General features: G+C 40.0%; 1 protein-coding gene and 1 pseudogene across 2 annotated transcripts; both read right to left on the minus strand.

Annotated features, from left to right (window-relative positions):
• Positions 1,594-3,075, minus strand: LOC109828942 (annotated as a pseudogene).
• On the minus strand, positions 5,467-16,251 carry LOC109845185. 2 transcript variants are annotated; one of them, XM_020414416.1, is made up of 10 exons: positions 16,102-16,251; positions 15,764-15,879; positions 14,627-14,799; positions 14,451-14,557; positions 8,083-8,262; positions 7,194-7,386; positions 6,881-7,062; positions 6,695-6,791; positions 6,101-6,212; positions 5,467-6,011 (listed from the first exon to the last, which is right to left on the minus strand). In XM_020414416.1, the coding sequence occupies exons 2-10, from the start codon at positions 15,868-15,870 to the stop codon at positions 5,729-5,731; spliced, it is 1,434 nt and encodes a 477-aa protein (XP_020270005.1). In that variant the 5' UTR covers positions 15,871-15,879; positions 16,102-16,251; the 3' UTR covers positions 5,467-5,728. The 2 variants fall into 2 exon arrangements, with proteins under 2 accessions (XP_020270005.1, XP_020269999.1); XM_020414410.1 differs by having other exon boundaries at positions 14,451-14,799.

Here is a 16,807-nt window from a genome sequence, read left to right on the forward strand (position 1 = left end):
GTGCACCTGTATGTTGGCGTTGCACGCTTCAGTCCACAGTGACTCTCTCTACTACAGAGGCAGAGTATATGGCAGTTACTGAAGAAAGTAAGGAGGCTTTATGGTTGCGTGGATTATTGGAAGACTTGGGGATTGCTCAGGAGACTATTCGGATATATTGTGATAGTATGTCGGCTATCTGTTTGGTAAAGAACCAGGTTTATCATGCTCGCACGAAGCACATCGACGTCAGATTCCACTTTGTACGGGACGTCTTGGATGATGGAGATGTCATATTGGAGAAGGTCCACACAAATGACAACCCTGCAGATATGTTGACCAAAGTTGTTTCAGGAGTGAAATTTGGTCATTGTTTGAAGTTGTTGAACATCCTTCAGTGCTGAGGCCGTTGGCGGCCATTTGGGTGAACTACGTTCGGCTTGATTCCTTGGGCAAGAGGATACGTAGGCAGTCTTTAGATGCAGCCGGTTTGATCAGTTGATCAAGATGGGGGGAGATCGTGTTTCAGCTCGAGTATTGTTCCTGGACTTGTTGAGGAACTATTGGATGATTTGGTGTCGGCTCAGTTTTTGGTGGAAACATTCGCCGAGGTGGAGAATTAAAGAAATTACAGAAACTCAGAAGAATCAGGCAAACCAGGCGGCGGTCGACCGGTCCGGTCGACCGCATTCGTGCACAAAGCTTACTGTGCGACCGCAGGTGTTTCGGTCGATCGGTGCGGTCGACCGAGGGGTTCTCTGGAGTTTTGGGTTTTCCGCTGGGAGCTGGTCGGTCGACCGGACGGCTGGGCTTTCAGGTTTTCGACCCGGTTCGTTTTGTAAGTTCTATATATACCTAAACCTGTTTGTTTAGAGCAGAGTGGGACGAATTTGAGCAGCCAGAAAGAGAGAATCATTGCATCCAATTGTGAGAGAGCTTTGAGAGATCTAGAGCTTTGTTTTAGGGTTTGGTCTGAGAGATTTGTAACCCTATTTGTATTCTCTTGATTTCTAGTAGAAAGAAGCCCCCCTCCTTGCCCCGTGGACGTAGGCAACTTGCCGAACCACGTAAATTGTGTGTTCTTGCTGTGATTGTGGTTTGCATATTGTTTGTGGTTTAGTTCAAGTTATTGTTCGTGTTGCCCTAGAAAGCTTCCGCCGCGCACAACAGGGGGAGGTTGGCTGGCCAAAATGTGTTGATACCTTACTCCACCTGTTAACAAATGTTTTTTTTTTGCTGTATCAATTTAATGAATACTGGCCTAACATCCTGACAAAGGGAAATGTAGGTATGTTTTATTTGAAGTAGTTTATTTCAGCAAAATAACGTTGCCAACCAAGTTTCCGTGGATACAGTCGTGTAAACTGATGGCACGAAATGCATTAGCACAGAGCAATTTCAACTTCTAAATAGAAGGGGTTTATCTTTAATTTACACGATTGCAAAAGCACAGAAAGGATTCATCAATTCGGACATCATTCAAACCAACTTATGTCTTGATATCGGAACACAATCACAGGATCTAATGAACATCCTCAGCAAAAAACAGAAAGAAAGGCAAAGGCAAGATATCTGCTAAGTTTAGCAATAACATAATTTCTGATTGCAAATATATGCACAAATAGCATGTAATATTTCAACATGTTCGCATTATATTATTTGATAGGTCACAATTAACTAGAAAAATTAACAAGTAATGCACAAGAATGGGAAGGAAAAAAAAGGAAAATTGACATGGATAGCAGCAGGTCTGCATTATTTTATATACATCCTGCACAGCTATGTTAAACTAAGTAAGCGTTTACCACAGATCATGGAATAAGGGGGTGAAAAGAATTGCTGTGTGAAGCGGGCGGGTATAACAGTAGAGAAAATAAAGAAGTATTTCTTCATCCTCTGCGTTCTTATGAGCAGGCATCCCCCCTTCAAACCCTAACAATGTCCAGTTAGACTAAATTTCTACAAATGTTTGTTCTTTTTACACTGTGTAATGCTGTTGGATGGTGCAAATGTCGATACCCTTCAACTTTACCACTGATTCCATATGACCCTTGAGAGTGTGCAGCTCACGAAGCCTGACCAAAAGAACACATGATCAAGCATTTAGAAATAGTGAAAGTTTGGGCACGAAAGTTCTGAAAGCATTATCAATGAACCAATAAGGGAGGGAAAAGAGTCTGACTAAGAGAGAACGGATGACGAACCTTGCGACCTCTGCTCGCTTTGGCCTGCTCAGCAATCTCAGATAATTCCCTATAGTTGTTCTGGTCAGTAAAGGGGTTGGTGACTTCAGTGGGTTGGAGTCCATGAAGTGTCCTCTGTGCCACAGCCCACTGCACTACCCTTTCCTCTCTACCATAGTCCTCCTTGGTAGTGAAAGAGGTCCGCAAGTTTTAAAGTAGACCATGCATGATACATACAGTGTCAGACGAGGTTCAATTGGGCCACCAACTACGATTAAAAAGAAAATAATGTAATGTTTACCTTGTTCTCGAGAAGGTTGTCCCATGCCTTTCCACTTAGGACATACGGGATAGCGAATTTGAAACAGTCAAGAGGAAAGAAGGTAACACCACCGTATAGCCAGATGACTCCAGCCCATCCCCAGCCTATACCCTTGGTGTGCGCAAAACCCCAGTCAGCATAGACAGCTATGAGTGTTGCAACCTGCACAAAACTAATTTTTTTAGAGTTCCTTGTTGATACATTATTATCGATTTAGGCTGCTGCTTTTTTTTCAATCCAAAAGTTGATAGGTTCCAATGGTGGAAATGCGTTTGTCAGGAAAAAAATGATATTTTCCAGCAAACATGGGAAATACAATCTTACAAGCTGAGCAACAAGGAATGCAGACACCAACAAGACTCCAGGTCGCTCTGAAGAAGGCGAGCATCTGAAGAAGGCAATGTCTCCCCAACTCGATGCTGGTGACGTCTCCAGGTACCAGAACTGCCGCGCCTCGCCCGCTCCAGCGTCCTTCTCTGAGGACCCCCTACTACATCCATAGAGCTAACTTAATTAGCGCGGCAGCAGTTTTAGAATCAGATTAAAAGTGATAGCAACGAGCTTCAGGTGCACCTTGGTCTTCGGAGCCATCGTTACCAGCGTTGTTTTCTTCAAGGAAACTGATGGCGGAGTTGATGAAGATTGATCAGTCCGGGGGCTTCTCACCATCGTTGGCCAAGGCAATGGCCATGATTGCCAATACCATCACCCAGGAAAGGGGATTCCACATGATCAACCCCAAAAAGCTCGATCTAAAGATCCGTCAAAAAAAAAAAATCAATCTTTATGCTATTTGTAAATAAAGATCTCACACGCATTTCATGATCAAAACAACTTATAAAGTTCGCATCAACCCGTAACAGTACGAAAAAAACGAGAAACTATCGTCGACATAGATCAGGATCCATAAAAAAAAAAAAAACCCAGCTGATAGCACCTCTCTCGATCTAAATAATCAAATATAATTCAAGGAAAAATCAGAAGAACGCTAAACACATTTGAAAATTTTGAATCCAACACAAACATTAAAAAAACTAATTAGCAAAACTTAACTCCCATAACAACGTTACTGTAGGATTTTACTTTAAAAAGGATTTTTCGCTTACATAGTACTCAAATCATCTCTATATGCAGATTAGCCCCTCACTTTTAAAATTCTTTTGCTGCAAATTTTTTTTTAGAATTAGAGAACAGCCTTTAAAAAAACTACTAAGAGCTCAATGTGAAAATTACAAATTGGCTCATGGAAAATCTGTAAATTTCAAAAAGCCCATTAAATTTCAAAAAATTACAACAAAACACTGGATAAAATACTATGATCACGAATAAATCTCTGAAAAATTTTCTAAAAACTACAAACAACCCCTTGAAAAGTATGCAAGTTACAGATAACCCCGCTTAAGTCCAAAGATTACAAACAACATGCTGAATAGTTAGAAAACTACAAACAGATCCATGATAAGAATGAAATATTACAAAATGCCCTTGAAAAATAAAAAAATACAATCAAGTTCAACAAAACGGATCATCCACAATGTAGCTCAATCAAGTGATCATTAATGACTAAGAAACTTAGTGGACGTCCACTTAAGTTGACATAAGTTTCTCTCTCTCTCTCTCTCTCTCTCTCTATATATATATATATATATATATATATATATATATATATATAGAGAGAGAGAGAGAGAGAGAGGTTTTGAGACGATCCTAACTGTTTAAAGGTTTGATCGTTCAATTTGTGGACCTCTCGTTCATGGAACGAACCGAGAGGAGATTTTGGCTTTGGTCCTACCTGTTTAAAGGTTTGACCAAGATGGGAATTTGAGACGATCCTAACTGTTTAAAGGTTTGATCGTTCAATTTGTGGACCTCTCGTTCATGGAACGAATCGAGAGGGGATTTTGGTTTTGGTCCTAACTGTTTAAAGGTTTGACCAAATGGGGACTTGAGACGATCCTAACTGTTTAAAGGTTTGATCGTTCAATTTGTGGACCTCTCGTTCATGGAAGGAATCGAGAGGGGATTTTAGCTTTGGTCCTAACTGTTTAAAGGTTTGACAAAATAGGGACTTGAGACGATCCTAACTGTTTAAAGGTTTGCTCGTTCAATTTGTGGACCTCTCGTTCATGGAAGGAATCGAGAGGGGATTTTAGCTTTGGTCCTAACTGTACCACACACACACGATAATGATGATTGTATACACATGCTTGATTCATAAATAAAAAAGGGTAAATTACACTAAACCCTCATGAACTTTCAGCATTTTGCACTGAACCCCAATGAACTTTTACAGAAAACCCCTATACTTAACACTGTTAAGTCTAATCTGGCATGTGCAATGCACGTGACTAAAAAGACCAAAGTGCCCTTTTACTTATTAAAAATTCAATTTATGACCTCTTTCAATATATTCAGCACTAATCATAGATCTCTCATTTTCTTTTTTTTTGTTCTCCGACTGTCCTCTTAAGATCGAGCACAAACACGGTTTCAGAGTCTTTTTTTTCAAAAAAAAAGTTCCTTCAAAATTAAGATTTATGCCTTCTTTGTTGTTGTTTTTTTTTTCTAATTTTAGAAAAAAATATTTTTTATCTAAGATTTTTAGGGAGTTGGTTTCTTCATTGAAACCCATGGAAGACAGAAGATGCGTTAATGATTTGTGATCTATTACATAGGTATCTAATTCTGCAAGTAAACCAGAGAGATAATGTCTAGGCTGCCCAAATTGGAGGACTAACGATTGCGGTTCCTTTGAGTGGAGATCTGACAAGGTGGAAGAAGATGTTGAAGAAATCAAGTTGTTGTTGTAGAAATTAAAGGTTTTAGAGCGAGAAATTGTTGAGAGAGAGAGAAGATTTGCCAAAATGACAGCTTTTTGGCAGCTTCCCTCCTAATTTTCGGGGCAAAATACCCCATCCAAACGGGCCCTAAGCTTTATGTATTTTGTTTTTTGATTGTAGATGTTCAACCACTCAGCAAGCATAATTAATTATAACTCTGATTCATGGTAGCCAAATGATCTAGTGTAATAATTAGATGATCTAGTGTTACACATCATTCAAGTAAATATTACATCATAACAAGATTAGACACCAAACCTTGTGCAATTTGATCATCCCATATAGTACAGTGTGGCCCTCATATTCTAACCCCCATTTTTAACTTCTCTAATACTGAATGCTGATGGTTTCACTAATATTTTGATTATTACTCAGAAACTATCTACACTATCAAATGGTATAATTTACACCCCCCTCCCTCTCCTTGCACCTGGAACTGACTTTCTCCCTCTTCCCCGGCTCACGCTTGGTTCAGGCTTCCACAGTGGATCCTTGACTGATTTCATTTTTGCACGACCGCGAGAGCCAGATGAAGCCCTAGTTTTGCTCTTGGTTGTTTTAGCTGCAGGAACTTTAGTATTATACGTGCTTGGAAGCTCAAATGTTCCTTCTTCATTGCTGAAGTTGGCTGCACTACGATCTTCCTCGAGTGCAACATTTATGCCTGTGCTTAATCCTGCTGATGGTCTAAATAAAAAAAAAGTGTCTTCTGTCAGATTAAATTTCAATATTGTTCAATAGAAAATGACATGTTGTTCAATTAAAATATATTTTACCCATCGGCCGAAATTCTCAATCTATTTGATTCATCTTGAATCTGATCTTTCTTCTCTTGCTTTTGCACGGCTCCATCTTGTATCGTATCAATTCTATCTTGCTCCATCAAGCCTAAAGCATATCATGAGGAAAACATATCATAGAATGATTAAAAGTGGCTCAGAGATTCACAATATTTCTATGAAAGAAGAAGAAGAAGAACAATAATAAATGCAAAACCTTTTCGCCATGATTATGTCTAATTATTCCTAACAGATTAACAATCTACTTGTGGCTTCAAGTTATGATGAATAAAAACAGGGCGTCAACCCAGTCATTACGGATAATCTAGATTTTGTTCATCGTCACCATGCAAACAATACATCCCATGAGAAACCACACGGTGAATGTATACTAGTTGCACATTGTTTCCGAATTTAAAAATGCTTCTGAGTGATCATCTGAATAAAAATGCCAATAACTAATTGATAAATGCTGATAGCATTGAAATGATTTTCTGAGCAAAAGCATCTAAAGGGACTAATCATTAGTTCAATAAACTTCACGTCTAAACTTTATCTGATGCAAAACAGACTTCTTGAGTGAGCAATTACCAGCATGCTCCTTAGTTGTGGGTGCAAGGGTGGGAGTAGTACAAGGGCCAGATAAACTGTCAAGCTGCACTTTGACCTGGCAATGCTCTTCGACATCCTTCAGTCACATAAGATAACCACTTATGCATCAGTTAATATGCTTCCAACATATTTTTGGGTAACCAACTGAAGCAACATCATATTTACCTGTTTCTCTTCTGAATGGGGAAAAGCAGGACCAATTCCTACTGATGACCTACCTCTCGAAAGCAAACTGGCAAGTGATGCATTCCCAATAGTTGCTTGCTCCGCAATTACAACACTTGGGGACGTGCCAGATAATGGAGTTTCACGCATTAATTGTACTTCATCAACAGGTCCCTCATTGTCTAAAACAAGTTGGCATGCATGATGTTACCCGTTACTATAGGACAATTTACTTCACCAGTTCTTTCATCAGGTAACCCAGTGTATAGAAAATCAGCAGACGCATATAAAGATAATGAAGCAGCATACTTACTTGAATTGTGATGAATGTGTTTCTCAGCTGCATATGAGGTTATGCAAGCTTCATCTTTTGAATTTCTTTCTGATGAATTAATCAGTTTAAAACTGGAATTGTCTGAGGCACCATCTGTTGATTTCAGCCGTACTCTTCGGCTTTCATCAACCAAATCATGCAGTCCACAGGAAGGATGGTCCCTCTTCAAGCCCTGCTTAGGAGTTAGGGAAAATGAATCAAACAAATATCATTAAAGAATATGATACATTTATGTCATCGTGCTAGTTAAAGGATGAGCTTCAAAGAAATATTTTCTTGCCTCTGATTACTGTGCCACCAACTATTACAAGCTTGAGTATATTTATAGAATAACAGAATTTTGCTTCTGGAGTAAAGAGAAAAGCTAAAAGTACATGATGCTGTTGCCAAGAACCACAATGCACATATGTGCATGTGAATGCACATACATACACGCACTCTTGCATACACATGCATGATCAGCATCTAAAATGATGGCCTAACTTGAATTATCTCATATAGTGATATACAAATTCTGTTGACAAACTAGAGAACTCAAGGGCTCAGGGTCAGAAGAATAGCCTGTTTAGGCAATAATCTCATGTCAGTTATCATCAAATTGGGTAAGGACACAACCTAACAGTGCTAAACTAAAGAAAAAATATAATAGAAGCAAGCAGCAATGATGTTATGCAGTCATGAAATGCTAACGAGTAATCAAGGGAGTTAAACTGTTTTGATCAATTATGTCATGTAATTATGCATTGCTATAAGGTTCTGACTTCTGACTATTGTCAGCTGTTCATAACAGTAAACTATGTAATTTCACATACATTTTTTTTGTCAAACTTCTGTTCTGAGACATGAGAATAATTGTTATATGGGGTACCTTGGATGACGACATTGAGTAATTAGGAGTTGTGGAAGGTGCTTCATCATTGTAAAGGTGCATTCCAGTACATGGTGTTTTCTCGAACCTGATACTTCTCAAAGATGATCTCCATGGAGACACTGATTGCATGTATGATTTAGCCAAGTCTACAGGCGAACCTTCTTCACCTCCAAAATCCTGCATATGCCATTGAATATCAACGTTAAACTAGCATTATAGAAGTTGCATGGTTGGGTTGCCAGCTTACATTAACACACTTTTGCAGGTAAGATATTGGTATCAAGTATTAGCATTTTAATCTACAGAAATATCAGAGGACTGTTGGGAAATTACCCTGATTCCCCTATTGCCAGATTTGAGAGAAAGCGAAAAATAAATTGCGCAAAATTGGGGGACACGCAAGATTTACGTGGTTCGGCACAAAATTGCCTACGTCCACGGGCTGCTGCAGATCTTTCACTATTTGGGAGAAATTTTACAACACTCTCAATTTTTCTCACAACTCAATCCCACTCTGAAAATTGCTCATAATTTTCTCTCACAAAGACTTTTCTCTAAGCCTCTCTTTTCTCTCTCTTGTTCTTCTATAAGAGGAGTTGTTTCTGGGATGAGATTTTCCTTAAGAGTTTGAGGTCTATTTATAGTGTTTGGAAAAATACTATGCACTAATATTTTATTAGTGGTGGGGCCCGCGGTGGGGCCCACGTACAATTTTTTCTTGCTCTGGGACCCGCTCACCTATCCTCTTCTGATTTTCCGGTGGCATGAGAATTTTGACAAAGCCTCTTTCGGTGGCATGAGAAGTTTGACAAAAAAAACTTTCTTTTGTGTGCTTTCGGTGGTCTGCACACATTCTTTGACTAACAATCTCCCACTTGAAGACTGATTTTAATCTGTCTTCACATCTCGATCTATGCAGCAGATCTTCCCGGTCTTCATACTATTGCAGGCCAACTGAAGCTGAACACAGCTTCAGTTTGTCAATAGTCACCGTCTTTGTCAGCATGTCTGCCGGATTTTGAGCTCCACTGATCTTTTCAAGCTTCAAAATTCCATCTTCCAGAAGTGACCGGATAAAATGATACCGCATCTGTATGTGCTTCGTTCTGGAATGGAAAGACGGATTCTTCGCTAGATGAATAGCACTTTGACTGTCGCAGTATAAGACATTGTCTTCTTGTTTCTTGCCTAATTCATCCAAGAAATTTTGAAGCCACACCATTTCCTTGCTGGCTTCTGTAACAGCGACATATTCTGCTTCAGTTGTGGAGAGAGCAACTATCTTCTGCAGTTGAGAAGCCCAACTCACTGCAGTACCTCCTAGAGTATATACATACCCTGTAGTGCTCTTTCTGATATCAACATTTCCTGCTAGATCAGCATCTACATAGCCTGTTAGTATTGTATCTCCACCTTTGAAACAAAGTGCTTTACCTGTAGTGCCTCGTAGATATCTGAGGATCCATTTGACTGCTTCCCAGTGTACCTTGCCCGGATCATTCATGTACCTGCTAACAGCTCCCACTGCTTGAGCAATATCCGGTCTTGTACAGACCATGGCATACATCAGACTTCCAATTGCTGAGGCGTACGGGACCTTCGCCATGTGTGCACGCTCTTATACATTAGACTTCCAATTGCTGAGGCGTACGGGACATTCGCCATGTGTGCACGCTCTTCATCTGTCTTCGATGACTGTTCTTTAGAAAGTCTGAAATGAACACCTAAAGGTGTACCCACTGGTTTTGCATCTTGCATGTTGAACCTGGAGAGTACTTTGTTGATGTACTCAGCCTGTGATAACATCAAGATTCTAGACTTCGTGTCTCTCTTGATCCTCATTCCAAGAATCTGTTTTGCAGCACCAAGATCTTTCATCGCGAACTGTTTTGACAATTTCTGCTTCAAATTTATAATCTCTTGCAGATCTGATCCTGCAACGAGCATGTCATCAACGTATAACAATAAAATAATGAAGCTATTGTCAAACCTCTTGATATAGCAACAATGATCTGCTTGGCATCTAGTGAAACCGTTGCTGCCCATGAAGTTGTCAAACTTCTTGTACCACTGTCTGGGAGCTTGTTTCAATCCATACAAGCTCTTTTTCAACCTGCATACTAGATTTTCCTTGCCTGCCTTCATGAAGCCTTCTGGTTGCTTCATATAGATCTCCTCCTCCAAATCACCATGAAGGAAAGCTGTTTTTACATCTAACTGCTCAAGATGTAAATTCTCAGCAGCTACAATTTTCAACACTAATCTGATTGTAGTTAGTTTCACAACCGGAGAAAAAATTTCATTGTAGTCGATACCTTCCTTTTGCTGAAAGCCTTTGACAACCAACCTTGCCTTGTAGCGTTTGTTCCCATCATGTTCTTCTTTGATCCTGTAAATCCATTTGTTATGAAGAGCTTTCTTACCTTGTGGTAATTCAGCTAAGTCCCATGTCTGATTTGACATGAGCGAGTCCATCTCATCTTGCATAGCAGACTCCCACTTGACTGAATCCTTCACCTGTATTGCTTCGTCATAACACTCCGGTTCACCACTGTCAGTCAGCAACAGATAGTGCAAAGAAGGCGAATAACGCTGGGTTGGCTTAGGAATTCTGGAGGAGCGTCTCACTTCTGGCGTGCTTGGTTCTTCTTGAACTGCTTCAGGGCTTGTTTGAACATCATTTTCAGAAATCTCCTCAAATTCAGCAAATTCCTTTGTTTCAGCTTTTGTACTGGAGCTACTTGATTCTGCAGTTGATCTGTCTTTGTACATCACATTCTCATTGAATATGACATCTCTGCTTCTGATGATCTTCCGATTTTCATAATCCCAAAATCGGTAACCAAACTCATCACCACCATAACCAACAAAAACACATTTGTTAGATTTGGCATCAAGTTTACTTCTTTCAGCAGAATCTATGTGTACATAAGAGATACAACCAAAAATTCTTAAATGTGAAAGGTTTACCTCTTTTTTGCTCCAAGCTTCTTCCGGTATTCCACCATCCAAGGGAACTGAGGGTCCACGGTTGATTAGGTAGGCTGCGGTATTGATAGCTTCAGCCCATAGGAACTTGGGCAAGCCGGCATGTAACCTTATGCTTCTGGCACGTTCATTCAAAGTTCTGTTCATGCGCTCTGCTACGCCATTCTGCTGCGGTGTCATGGGAACTGTTTTCTCCATCTTGATCCCGCTGTTTGCGCAAAACTCTTTGAATCTACTGTCTTTGTACTCTCCTCCATTGTCTGACCTCAACTTCTTTATCTTCAAACCAGTTTCATTTTCCACCATGGCCTTCCATTTTCTGAAGGTATCAAAGACTTCTGATTTCTTCTTCAGAAAATAAACCCACACCTTCCTTGTAGAATCATCGATGAAGGTGACATAGTACAGTGAGCCTGCAAGAGATGAAACTGGAGATGGTCCCCATACGTCGGTATGAATTAATTCTAACTTTTCTGTCTTGGGTGTCTTGCCAATCTTTGCAAAACTGACTTTCTTCTGTTTGCCAAAGATGCAATCTTCGCATAGGCCGACATCTACATTCTTCAGATCCGGTAGCTTCCCTTTTGACAGAAGTGTCTTCATCCCTTTCTCGCTCATATGGCCAAGCCTTTGGTGCCATAAGTTTGATTTTTTATCTGCATCTGTTACTGCAATGATATTCTCTAAGTTAGAGGTTATATAGAGAGTACCATTCTTCTTACCTCGAGCAATGACGAGTGCTCCTTTGGTAATCTTCCATTCATGACCCGAGAAGGTTGTACAATAACCCTCTCCATCAAGCTGTCCCACAGAGATCAAATTCCTTCTAAGACCAGGAATATGTCTTACTCCTTGCAGCCTCCATGTGGTCTGATTTAGCAATTTTAATCGAATGTCTCCCTTGCCAACAATCTTCAAGGTTTCATCATCTGCTAGATGTACCTGTGGAAAGATGCCCCTGAATCAAGAATCCATGATTCAATTGGACTGTTGACGCTTAGAATCATAGCATCACCTCCTTCCTCGGTCACGTTGGCAGACTCCTGTGCGCCGGTATTTTTCTTCGGTGCCCGGCACTCCCTCTTGAAATGACCCTTCTTGTCACAATTATAGCAGTTGAAATCTTTCTTTCCTGATCTAGATTTGCTCCTTCTAGATTTTGATCTGCCGTGATTTGAACTTCTTTCTGAAGTTCTTCCCCTAGACTCCGTGTGTAAAGCTGAGGAGGTTGAAGCTTCACCTGATTCTCTCCGTCGAATTTCTTCACTAAGAATCAGATCACGAACGTCATCGAACTTCAACTTGTTGCTTCCCGATGAGCTACTCACAGCCGTGACTGTAGCGTTCCAGCTTTCTGGTAGAGAAGAAAGAAGTATCAATGCTCGTACTTCTTCATCAAATTCAATCCCAACTGAACTCAACTGGGTTGTGACTATGTTGAGTTCATTGAGATGTTGAGCTGTCGATGCGCCTTCCGTCATTCGCAAATTGAACAGCCGCCTCATCAAGTGAACTTTGTTTGAGGCAGAGGGCTTCTCGTACATGCTGCAGAGAGCCGCCATAAGACCCGCCGTGGTCTTTTCCTTTGCTATGTTGAAGGCAACGTTTCGGGATAGCGTCAATCGGATAACTCCAAGGGCTTGTCTGTCGAGGAGAGCCCACTCTTCATCCTTCATATCATCTGGCTTCTTTCCCGAGAGAGGTTGATACAGCTTCTTCTGGTACAGATAGTCTTCGATCTGCATCTTCCAAAAGCCGAAGTCCGCACCATCGAACTTCTCAATTTTTACCTTCCCTTCGTCTGCAGCCATCGCTCCCACTCGAATCTGACTTCCTCTGGATCGTTTCTGACAATTTCTGCGAACCACCTTGTATTAAGATACCTCTGCCGACAAGTCAGTACCGCCGGCAAAATTCCACTATTCACGAAATTTACTATTCACGTGAATAGTAACCTTGCAGAAATTTGACAGACGTCACAACCAGAGCTCTGATACCAGTTGTTGGGAAATTACCCTGATTCCCCTATTGCCAGATTTGAGAGAAAGCGAAAAATAAATTGCGCAAAATTGGGGGACACGCAAGATTTACGTGGTTCGGCACAAAATTGCCTACGTCCACGGGCTGCTGCAGATCTTTCACTATTTGGGAGAAATTTTACAACACTCTCAATTTTTCTCACAACTCAATCCCACTCTGAAAATTGCTCACAATTTTCTCTCACAAAGACTTTTCTCTAAGCCTCTCTTTTCTCTCTTGTTCTTCTATAAGAGGAGTTGTTTCTGGGATGAGATTTTCCTTAAGAGTTTGAGGTCTATTTATAGTGTTTGGGAAAATACTATGCACTAATATTTTATTAGTGGTGGGGCCCGCGGTGGGGCCCACGTACAATTTTTTCTTGCTCTGGGACCCGCTCACCTATCCTCTTCTGATTTTCCGGTGGCATGAGAATTTTGACAAAGCCGAAAGAGCCAAAGGCTCTTTCGGTGGCATGAGAAGTTTGACAAAAAAAAACTTTCTTTTGTGTGCTTTCGGTGGTCTGCACACATTCTTTGACTAACAAGGACAATTGCGATCTGGATATTCAGAGAATATTGAAGCTGTCTAATTACAATCTGCTCCCTCTATTTTTAGGTTGTAACTGCAGACGTATGAAAGCGAAAGAAGAAGCAGAGGAATTCACCCCTAAAAAAGGATTTAAGAAAGAAACTGGTCTCTATCTCCTGTGACTTTATATAGCTAAACTTTTATCGTACCTAGGAATGAAGACATTACTAATAGCAAACTGACAGCCTTTACCCTTTTTAGAGTGTTTCCTAGTTGAAAGAATAATTAGACAAATTGCCCATTGATTTGCATGAGTTTCAAAAAAGTTTTCAATGATTATGAGCTTAAGCGACGTAATCAATAAGGTAAACTTCCCCACTCATCAACTGGCATGGTCGTACAACACCTTATTAGAGGCATAATAAAGTAACACATATCATTCCAGAAAGAACATTGCACGATCCATCTTAAGACGCTATGAAAAATCACGAACAAAAGAATGTAAAAGAAGAAAATGACCTGCATGCCTTTGGCATTACACATCTAAATCAGAAACAACCGACAAAACAGACAAAGACTTAGTAATCACCACTAAAATATAATATGTAATGCTGTTTAGAATCATTTAAAGGTCAGTTTTCACAAAGCAATCCTCATGACTGAGGATAATGCGCAGAAAGTGCTACCGAGTTCATGATAAACGGAAAAAAGAATTTCCCAATCCCAAACAGAGTGCACCATGAGCAATAATCTATCACCACATTCAAAAGGAGCCATGAAGAACACATCAATCTGAGAGATGAAAGAAGAGAGAAAAAACAGGCACTTACTTTTTGAAGCATATTAGTATCAAAAGTGCAAGCTCTACAGTCAAAATCAACTCTTGAGCTTGAAGCAACCTTTTTATCCTCCAACCATTTCTTTGCCTTTATAACAGCTGAATTATGTAACTCAGTTTCAGGAACTTGGAAAGCAGGATATCCTGGAGAGTTAGCATTTAGATTACCAGAAGGATTTGAGACTGCTTCTGGTAGTTTCCTCGATAGGTTTAGATATTTCCAAGTTCTCAGAGATGCCACAACATTGTCTGTGGTCCTGTCCGGTTCCTTATGCATTTCATCCTTGACAACTTCCACAACTCGTGACTCGACTAACTTAATTAGTTCTTCACCTTCATCCCTGGAAACAGAAACAAAGAACTCAGTCAGAGTCAGACAATTGACATCTAAAACACAATATAAGCAGAAAAGTACATTTATCTTTTCAATAAAATTTAAATTCACACGGTAAAACTGTATACATAATGAAATATACAATATAAGCTGACAGGTCATTCCCATAAACCGGCTGCCAAGAGACAAATTGGTGGTACTGTGATACAGATTTGGTGTGACATAGTAAGTGAATGAATAACTAAATAAATAAATAAAGTCTTCCCTCAACTCCCTTTACTTGTAGGAGAAATCCAGCCTCCAGAAGGTTTTTTCCTTAGTAGAGATAACTTTAACTCCGTATCTTTCCCTTCAAAACCTTCCTTTTCGCTTATGACAAAGTCTAACAGTTATCTTATTTTTTCATGACAAGGAATTTGGCACATCTGGAACATGTTTGACTTATAGTTTTATTTAAATTTTTTTAGTAACCGGGCACATGCCTATATAATTTATTAGTTAGAGAAAATAGATAAAATATACATCAAGAAGTAGGGGTAGAAGAGAAAAGAAGTAGAAAGATAACATATTGTATTTAACAGCTTTACCCACATTTTTATGTGAAAAAACATATTGTATTTAACAGCTTTACCCACATTTTGATGTGAAAAAACTTTGATGATCGATGATGGTTATTCTTTTGATATGAACTTTAAAAGAAGTTAGAAAAAGATAAGGCGTTATTTAGTTATAGTCTCCAGCTGAACAATGTTTTCCAGAAACAAGATCATATCATTGTCTTAAGAAGAGTTTGAGTCAAAATCCATTATGTCTAAATTTTTTGATATTTTTATGGCAAAAGAACATTGCTCCGAATGCAAATAATATATGTGTGTGTGTGCGGGCGCATGTGTGTGCGCGCGCACGTGTGCGTGTGTGTGTAAAAGAAAGCAGAGGGAATAAAATAAAGCCGTAATCACAGCTTCACCTACCTTGAAAAGGTCTCCTGCATAAGCAATTGCTCTATAGCCTGTTTGGGTTCAACTTCTGAAATAATAGCTACAGATGCTCCATTGCAATCCTTCACTGGCTCGGACATCCTCTCTCTCTGATTGCATATGCATCAAGAGTCCAAAAATCATTAAAACAGACAACCAAGCCTTTTCTTTTTCCTTCTTCTTTTTTGTTTCCTTTTGTAATAAAAGATGAAACAAAAAACAAAAAGCGCTTGCCACTATGATGATTTAGCGACAACAAAAGTTATGACATCTCCGGAGCATAAAAGAAACTTAAAGAGGACCGTGTGAGTTGAAAAAAATCACTAGAACACCTGCTTTGGTACATCACATTCTTTAAAAGTCACATCCACATCCTCATCTCCACCTGCACGAGACCAGCAACTAATCACGAGAGGTTATCATAAAACATATATACAACAAGACTGATCCAGTATGGTGGAGATCTGTTACGGAAGAGAAATTGCAATCAAGCTTACTTTTTTCGAGCAACATAGCTATCAGCATTCTCTTGGCAGATGAACACAAGAAGTACAAACAACCAACAACGATTAATTACCTTTATAATGCCGAGCACGCCACACGAGAAAAAATCACGGAAATTCTATATGCTTTAGGCTTTATTTATTTTTATTTTATCAACCACATATTTGCAAGGTAATTTAATCACAAATAAGTTATATTACAGATGCTAATTGAAAGCAAAAAAAAAAAAAAAAAAACACACGAATACGAGCAAGAATGGGAGGACGAGGGGCTATCAGATTTGAAGACGTAAGAGATGAGCCTTCCGGCGCCAGCGACGACGCTGGACATCCACGTGGCGCCGCGCCTCGGTTGGTCCTCAAGAGGACGGGGCGGTGCTTCAGGACGGAGGTAAGGGGAGGCGGACGGCGGCGCTCTGCCTCCGCGGAGAATATTTCCGCCGGATACGGCGGAATTCGACGGACGGAGGTGAGGAGAGGACATGAGAGGGAATGGGAGGGGAGGGAAGGGCGAGAAAGAGAGGGAAAGGTTATC

This window comes from Asparagus officinalis, chromosome 1, assembly GCF_001876935.1.
Source record: "Asparagus officinalis chromosome 1, Aspof.V1, whole genome shotgun sequence".
Lineage (NCBI taxonomy): Eukaryota > Viridiplantae > Streptophyta > Magnoliopsida > Asparagales > Asparagaceae > Asparagus > Asparagus officinalis.